Source organism: Trichogramma pretiosum, unplaced genomic scaffold (genome assembly GCF_000599845.2).
Source record: "Trichogramma pretiosum strain Unisexual culture from Peru unplaced genomic scaffold, Tpre_2.0 scaffold23, whole genome shotgun sequence".
NCBI lineage: Eukaryota > Metazoa > Arthropoda > Insecta > Hymenoptera > Trichogrammatidae > Trichogramma > Trichogramma pretiosum.
Window position 1 is genome coordinate 1,742,511 of NW_019641629.1, and position 8,750 is coordinate 1,751,260.

Sequence of the window (8,750 nt, forward strand, 5' to 3'; positions counted from 1 at the left end):
CGCCGTTGGTGTGCGATGAGAGAGGGGAGAGGGATTTTCGAGGCTCGCGCCGAGGATTGAAGGGCCGCGAGCGGAGACTGTTACGAGCTGTGATACCGCGTACCTTGTTAATAGGCATACGCTGGCCTGATTAATTAATTGTAAATTCGCGATTGCAAATTGAAGTACAAGTCGAGACACGGTTTTTTTGTGCAAGTGCCTTACGATACGAGGGTGCCAAGCGAGCCATCCCGAGAGGCCGACTGCCAATTGTAAGTACCTGTTCGACTTAAAAAGCAATCTCTCTCTCTTCGCGCACTCAGCGGAGCGGCGGCTCGCCGAGATCATAGTCGTGCACGCGTATTATATTTGGCATGAGCCAACTTGATCTATTGCTTTATCTATTCGCACAGGCCATTGCCTGATTTCATTTTAATTATTTTGTGTGTCCTTAGCTGTAACATTAAATAAATCGATTTATAATAAAATGAACAAGCACGACTATTCCCTCAGCTGAACCTAATCTGCTCCTACGTCCCACGGATCCAAAGGATCAACATCCCGTTATAAAATGGCGCCCAACTAGAAAAACGTTAATACGTGATTAGTAGATAGGTTGAGGATAGTTTATAGGCATAAAAATTAATGGTAACGGTCATTGAAGCGAGCGACTGTGAAAAAGCGAGCGCGAAATTTGGAATAGTCCGAGATCGAGGTGTAAACAGACGCGCGAGATAGGTAGCGAGCAGCGGTAACAGTTCTCCCATATACGAGTTAAAGCACCGAAAAACGTAAACATTGTCGCGGCAAAGAGTGTTTATTCGGGCCGTATATGATAGTATATGTATACTTCGGGTTATTGTCCGAAAGACTCTGATTTCGGCAGACGATCGAAAATACGCGGCTGCGGCCTAGGGTATCGAAATTGACAACGATCTAGTAAGCGGCAAATTTGAACGAGTTGGCAAAGCGGCTAGTAGTAATATCTACCCCTAATGTTATTATTAATCTACGAATTTGGAAAATTGTAAGATCGTGGGGCCGGTGCCTTCCTCGGCTCGAGCCGTAGTGTAAAGGTCGACTTGTTTTTCCTGGGTCTTGTAAATTCTTTTATTATTTTTTTATTTAAAATGGCCTCGAAGTCAATGAATGAGACTCTGGCAAACATCACAGTAGCCGACGTGTCATACGACTTAACCGAGTATTTAAGAACGTTATCAACGTCCCAAATGATGGAGGCGTATGATGAACTCGAGCTGAAAGATGCGGGCCACGCGATCGATAATTATTGTAGGTTTTTGAAGCATGTAGCAGGTGAATACACCGAATCAGATTTTATTATGAAGGAGGGCTACGAAACCTTAGATAAAGAAGAATTGAAAGCCATGAGGATGAATAAGCGCGACGCATTCGTCGCACGAGTCGGCGAACAAGAAAGAACTAGGTTGGCTGAAGCGGCCAAGCAAGAGGCTGAAGCAAAGAAGAACTCGACGGCAACTCAATCTCCTCCAGAAGGCGCAGAAGACATGGCACTGGAGCCCTGGACAAAACCAGATGGGCAGATAATTTATTTACCTCGAGAGGCAACGACGTACCTAGACAGCATGATATCGGCCACGGCCAAGGAACTGAAAGAGATCCGCAAAACTGCAATCGAATGCATGGAAGTGAAAGAAATGTTGCATAGGCAGATGAATGAAGTAGCCAGCAGCACGCGGATAAACTCGAATCCGGCACCGGGTAAGACGGGAATACTGTCATCAACTGGCAACTGCAACGCAAACAATAGAAGAGTACATTTGAACGACACATACGATATCCATGAGTATTTTCAACCGTCGATGGAGTCAACCGTCCATAGTGCAGATACCAGCAAAGTCGGCATTCGGCAAGATCAGGAAGACCTCCCGCATAATCCGATGCACGTAGAGCGGCAAGACAGGCCAATACAGAACGCTGCAGACGGCCGGAGGCCTAGTAATACGTATACATCGGCGGACCTCGGAAAGACGGTAAGGTCGTGGAATGTCAAGTTCAATGGCTCGAGCGGCATGGACGTCGAGGAATTTCTACGTCGAATAAAAGAGTGTATGGATTCAGCCAGGCTGTCGGAAGCGGAAGTGCTGGGATCAATGTCCGAGCTGCTCACAGGGACAGCGTTGCGATGGTATAGAAATTATAAAAACTCTTGGCAAGACTGGCCAGCGTTTTGCGCGAGCGCCCGAAGATTCTTTGGTGTCACGCAATATTTTCAAGAACGCTTACAGACAGAAGTGTCCACTCGCACACAAGGAAGCGCAGAGCCGGTGGCTGAGTACATTATTTGTGCCCACGGCCTCATGAACCAAATTGAAGGCAAATGGACGCCGGAACAACAATTGGAGCAGCTATACCAAAATATGCGGCCGGAGCTAAAGAAATTAGTACCACGTGAGCGAGTGACAAGCGTTGACAGACTGGTCGAATTGGCCAGAACCCAGGAGAGGATTCTGAAAGACGAACAGTCGTACAAAGAACCGCCGCCACCAGAGGAAGTTTTCTGGAGTGAATTTGCATGCAAGGCACGTAAGAAAGAAGATAGCGCGCCAAGCAAAAAGATCGCTGTAGCGGCAATGGCTCAGAAACAGCCAACGCCGGAAATAAATGACAGAAGCCTAGACATCCTGGAGAAGATCACACAGAGGCTTGAAGCCTTGGAGGCCAAGGGCTCGAATACATCGAAAGAAGAAAGTGCCAGAGACACGCAGAGAGAGCCGTCGACTGAAGCCAGAAATCCGAACAGAGGAAATAAAAGTTATGCCAAGCTGAAATCGTTCGCCAACAGAATCAAGCCGAAATCGGAGGAAAATAAGGACAGAGAGCCAGGGCCGTCGGCAAAAGCATATTGTCACGGTTGTGCCTGGCCAGGCTACATTTGGGCCACCTGCCCAGCGTGCTCGGGAAACGAGAAGGGGAGCAAGTAGGCGAGGTCGCTATTGCCCCTCTCGCAGAGACCTCGAACCAGAAGGCCGAACCGACGAAATTTATCGTAGGCCAAGAGGATTCTTTAAGCGAGTGTTCGTCGTTTCAAGGCGAAAATTTAGACCATAGAGCACCACTGCCACCTCACCCACGCTGGTGGACGGTAGCAGAAGTTGGAGAATTTAAGATAAGAGCCCTCATCGATAGCGGAGCATCGCGTACGTGTTTTGGGCCGGTCGGCCTACAAGTGGCGACACACATGGGCATCGAAGTTGTGCCATGTTCTGGGACGTCAATCACAGGAGCTGACGGCCAATTAATCAGATTGACAGCACAAGCTAAGATACGAATCAAGGTAGCCAATAAGACGAGAGAACTAGTAGTGTTCATGGCCAACTCGTTGGACTACGACTGCGTGCTTGGTGCTGACTGGCACGTATTGTTTTACGCGATGGTTGACCCGCGAACGCATGAATTATATTTCAATAAGGTAAAAGTCTGTAATGTTGAGTTTGATTGCAATAATTCGAGTACAGCGGGGCTGACGGCCATTGGTTTAGAAGGCCCGACGCCCGACGAAGAAAAAGAATTAGAAGAAATTCTAGCTCGATGCCTACCAGTCAACGACGAGAGCTCGCTGATTGGATGTACGGATCTGATAGAGCATGAAATTGAAGTAACGTGCCAACGGCCTATAAAACAGAGATGTTACCCAGTGTCGAAAAAGCTCGAAGATATCATGTACGAGCAGCTGGACAACATGATAAGGCAAGGCATTGTCAAGCCCTCGAAAAGCAGCTGGGCGAGCCCAGTTGTAATGGTGAAGAAGGCAAATGGCAAATATAGATTTTGCGTTGATTATCGCAAACTTAACGCTGTGACGAAAGTAAGCGCGAGGCCAATACCGAATATGGATAGCATCTTGCGAAAATTACGTACAGCAAGGTACATTACGACTTTGGATTTGTCACAGGCGTATCACCAAGTTCGAATTAAAGAAGAACATAGGCATCTCACCGCGTTTGCAGTACCAGGCCGTGGCCTGTACGAGTGGGTGAGGATGGCATTCGGCCTTGCCGGGGCCCCAGCGACGTTCCAATCGTTGATGGACAGTATAATCGGCCCAGATCTTGAGCCATACGCATTTGCGTATCTGGACGATATCATCATCGCAACAGATACGTTTGAACAGCACAAAGAGGTACTAGCAGACGTGCTCACAAGACTTACCCAGGCAGGACTCACTATCAACAGAGAGAAAAGCCATTTTTGCTGCCAAGAAGTCAAATACCTCGGCGTGTTGGTCGATCGAGATGGGTATCGGCCCGATCCAGAGAAAATTGAGCCGATTATTAATTTTCCAACGCCTAAAACATTGAAGCAACTCCGAACGTTCCTCGGAGCAGCTTCTTGGTACAGGAAATTCATTGACAACTTTGCTACGATCGCGGAGCCGCTGACTGGGTTGACGCGGAAAGAGACAAAATTTACTTGGGCCGAAGAGCAAATTGAAGCATTTGAAAAATTGAAGACGATGATCGCTTCAGCTCCAATGCTTGCACGGCCAGTGCCTGGAGATGATGTATTTACGATACACACGGACGCAAGCGACACAGGGATCGGCGCCGTGTTGACGCAAGTACTCGAGGGCGAGGAGCGAGTGCTCGAATTCGCCAGTCGCACGATGTCACCTGCGGAAAGAAATTATTCGGTGACGGAGCGCGAATGTTTAGCGGTATTGTGGGCCGTAAGAAAATTTAGGCCGTATATCGAAGGATATAGATTCAAGGTATTAACCGATCATCAGAGCTTGAAATGGCTGCAGAAACTTCAGAATCCATCAGGCCGACTAGCCAGATGGTCACTCGAATTGCAAGATCACGACATACAGGTAGAATATAGGCCTGGAGCTTTGAATCACGTGCCGGATGCACTGTCAAGAATGCATGAAGAGCCAGCCGCGGAGATTGCTGCGTTCGAGGTGAAAAGCGAAAGCGAAGATAAGTGGTACAATAAAATGTACGAGGCCGTTGAAAAGGAGCCTGAATCATATCCAAACTGGAAAATCGTGGGCCGAAAGTTATACAAGTATAATGCCGACAAAGCACTGGAACCTTTGATCGACGAAGAAGAGACGTGGAAACTTGTCCTGCCACGAGAGAAAAGGGCTGAGGCCTTATTTGAAGCACATGAAGAACTTACGGCAGGGCATCTTGGCCGACGAAAAACGTACTTGCGGGTGGCTGCCTTGTATTATTGGCCGAGTATGCAAAAAGACGTCGAAAACTATGTAAAGGAATGTTTTATCTGCCAGCAATGTAAAGTTGAGCAGTTAGTTCCAGGAGGTCTTATGGGCCAACGCCGAATTACTCGACCGTGGGAGATGGTCGCGGCCGATATTACAGGCCCGTTCCCACGCAGTCGAAAAGGAAATAAATATTTGTTGATTTTCATGGACATGTTCACGAGGTATATCGAATGCATCGCCATCAAAAAGGCCAACGGACCGACAATTACGCAGAAGCTTTACGGCCGAATCTTTATGAGGTTCGGGGCCCCAGAGATACTACTCACAGATAATGGAACCGAGTTCAAGAACGAGGTCATGACCCAATTCTTAGAAAAGAACGGGGTCAAACAACTCTTTGTACCCGCATATCATCCACAGAGCAATAGCGTCGAAAGGGTCAATCGAACAGTTAAAACGATGATAGTATCGTATCTTGAAGATAAACATTCGAACTGGGACGAAAATGTTGCCGAAATTACGTTTGCGTATAATACTGCGGTCCAAGATTCGACGGGTGCAAGCCCAGCTTTCCTGAACTTTGGCCGACAGCCGAGAATCGCAAACAGTCTACGTTTCCGTGAGGAACAAGAAGGAGCCGAAAATATCGATGAAGAGGCACAAGACAAATGGAAAGATCATCTGGCCAAAGTACATGAGTTTTACAACACCATAAATGAAAGGATCAAAAGAGCTCAAGAGAAGCAGGCAAAATACTACAATAAAAAGCATAGAGAAGTTGATTTGCAGGTCGGAGAATTAGTATTACGCCGAAACAGAATTTTGTCGAGCGCCGCAAATCAAATAGCTGCGAAGCTTGCGCCGAAGTTTTATGGCCCTTTAATTATCACGGCCAAAGTTGGCACGAACGTATATGAATTGGCTGATCGTCAAGGAGTACCAGTAGGCCCGACGCATGTGAAAGATTTGAAGCGATTTCACGGAAGCAGCGAGGAGTTCGAGCAAGATGATGGTGAGATCGCGTCCGATGACGAGGACGAACAGGCCGAAATTCAGGAGAGCCCAGAAGAAATGCATCAAGATGCAAGACTTCAAGAACAAGCAGAAGAAGAAAAGCAGATAGCGAGACCGCAAGAAAGCCAAATTGAAAAAGGGCCTAGGTCGCGGATAACACGTGCATTGGTTGTGAGGCAAAAAGAGCCGAACAAGATAACCGGCCGTAAACCAATTACGAAAGCAGGCGAAGGCACGAAGATGTCGAGCGAACAGAGCGAGACAGCCGAAGATAGCGATAGTGAGCCTGGCAAGCATCAAGGCGACGAGATGACGAATCGGCGAATCACACGTGCGGCCGCGAGAAAAAAGGCAACAGCCAAAGAATGTGCAGTAGCCAGCGAAGGCGACACAGTGGCACAGCTGTGAGAGCGACGCAACGCAGCGCCACCGTAGAGGAAAAAAAGAACTCTACAACGAGCCGGCGAGCGGCGTGCATGCGGTGGCGGTAGGCAGTCTCATCGCAGCAGTGACGCTCGACACACGTAACGGTGAAAAGTAACAGTGGAAAAAAAAAGGCAGAGGATAAGCTATGTCGGACAACAAGTCAAACGGACAAGGGACAATGGCGGAAAAGAAGGCCGACGTCCAAAGTGACGTAGATAACGTCGAGGTCCCAGAACTCATTGGGCAAGAAAGCCCAAACGACGATGTAAGCGATCAGGCCGACGGCAAGGTGGCAGAAAGCCAGGCGGCAGCAAACGAAGGAGGCGGAAAGGCCGAAGAAACTGGAAATGTCGAGGCAGTAAGCCAAGCCTTTGTGCAGTTGGGAGTAAAACAAGAGCCCGGAGCCGATTCAGACATTGCAGAGGCGTGGACCGAAGTGGAGAAGAAATTGGTCTCGGCCCGAGCCCGTTACCTGGACGTTCGTGCCGAAGAAAAGAACGCATTGGCCGAATTCGACAATTTCCTACAACGCTTTGGAGAAGAAGGCCTGAAATTGGCCGGTGAGTGGTCATGGAAGACGGACTCATACAAACAAGAACGCGATGCAGCGTGGCGAGTCATCGTACGCCGAAGAGAGGAGCGGGAGACGCGTGAGTCCCAGATCGCCGAGCTAAAAAGAAAGCAGATCAGGGCCGAACAGGCGAAGAGGAAATTGGAGGAGACCTCGGCCAAAGCCAGGGCGGCGCTGTTGGCGGCTACAAGGGCCTATGAGGATTCACTCAAAGAGGTTAGTTTCGCTGAAGTGGCGACCCGTAAGCCGACGCACTCTTTGCACGGGAATTTATACGTGTGCTCGGTATGCGGCTGCCTAGGAGTAAGAAGAGCAGCAGAGTGCCCCCGCAAAGAAGTGCACTACTTCGAGCCACAGCGGAAGCGTGAAGTAGCGGCTGGAGGTCCGACTGGGCCGAAGAAGGAAAAGCGAGAAAAAGAAGAGGAAGAAGAGTAGGCTGAAGCCTGAAAATAATCTGTGTTTTTTTTGTAAACCTTTTTGTTTTTTCTTGGGCTATTAGCCTCATAATTTAATTTATTCTATTTCTTTAGTTTTTTGTTGTTTTGATAAAAGTAATATTTAACATTATGTAATATTGGCTAGGTGTGTAATCAGGAAAGAGAAAAACAAAGACAACCTAACCCTGTTCCTTTTTTTTTTTTAAGCGAGATTGCCGAATGTAATAGGCACGAAAATATTTTTTGTTGTAATTTAAGAACCTATGTTTAATAAAGAGATCATTAATGAAAGATAGGGTTTGTCACGCCTTTTGTAGTTCCCCTTTCGTAGCGAGTAGGATAGTAGGGCATTAGCCTATACAAATAAAAGGCGATAACACCACGAAGTGCAATTGCCACGAGAGAGAGGTCATGGTCGAGCAGGTACGCCGAGGCTACCCTGCGTCTGGAGGGGGGGTGTAACGAATATATTATTCGTTAGACTCTCTCTCAGCAATTGTTATTAAGTATAATAAAGATAAATATTATATGATGTTATTTTAGCACGACGGATCGTCGATCGACGGGTCGCGGCGCCGTTGGTGTGCGATGAGAGAGGGGAGAGAGATTTTCGAGGCTCGCGCCGATGATTGAAGGGCCGCGAGCGGAGACTGTTACGAGCTGTGATACCGCGTACCATGTTAATAGGCATACGCTGGCCTGATTAATTGATTGTAAATTCGCGATTGCAAATTGAAGTACAAGTCGAGACACGGTTTTTTGTGCAAGTGCCTTACGATACGAGGGTGCCAAGCGAGCCATCCCGAGAGGCCGGCTGCCAATTGTAAGTACCTGTTCGACTTAAAAAGCAATCTCTCTCTCTTCGCGCACTCAGCGGAGCGGCGGCTCGCCGAGATCATAGTCGTGCACGCGTATTATATCTTTGGTATGAGCCAACTTGATCTATTGCTTTGTCTATTCGCACAGGCCATTGCCTGATTTCATTTTAATTATTTTGTGTGTCCTTAGCTGTAATAGTAAATAAATCGATTTATAATAAAATGAACAAGCACGACTATTCCCTCAGCTGAACCTAATCTGCTCCTACGTCCCACGGATCCTAAGGATCAACATC

General features: G+C 47.8%; 1 protein-coding gene across 1 annotated transcript; it reads left to right on the forward strand.

The window, feature by feature from the left end:
- Positions 1-1,109: 1,109 nt before the first annotated feature.
- LOC111693701 lies at positions 1,110-6,610 on the forward strand. The gene is made up of 2 exons (XM_023459124.1): positions 1,110-2,934; positions 3,012-6,610. Exons 1-2 carry the CDS (start codon positions 1,110-1,112, stop codon positions 6,608-6,610), a joined length of 5,424 nt encoding a protein of 1,807 aa, XP_023314892.1.
- The last annotated feature ends 2,140 nt before the right edge of the window (positions 6,611-8,750 follow it).

Coding starts and splice junctions, on each gene's coding strand:
- LOC111693701 (XM_023459124.1), top strand. CDS start 1,110: ATGGCCTCGAAGTCAATGAATGAGACTCTGGCAAACATCACAGTAGCC. Junction 2,935..3,011: donor CTCGGGAAACGAGAAGGGGA/GCAAGTAGGCGA, acceptor AATTTATCGTAG/GCCAAGAGGATTCTTTAAGC.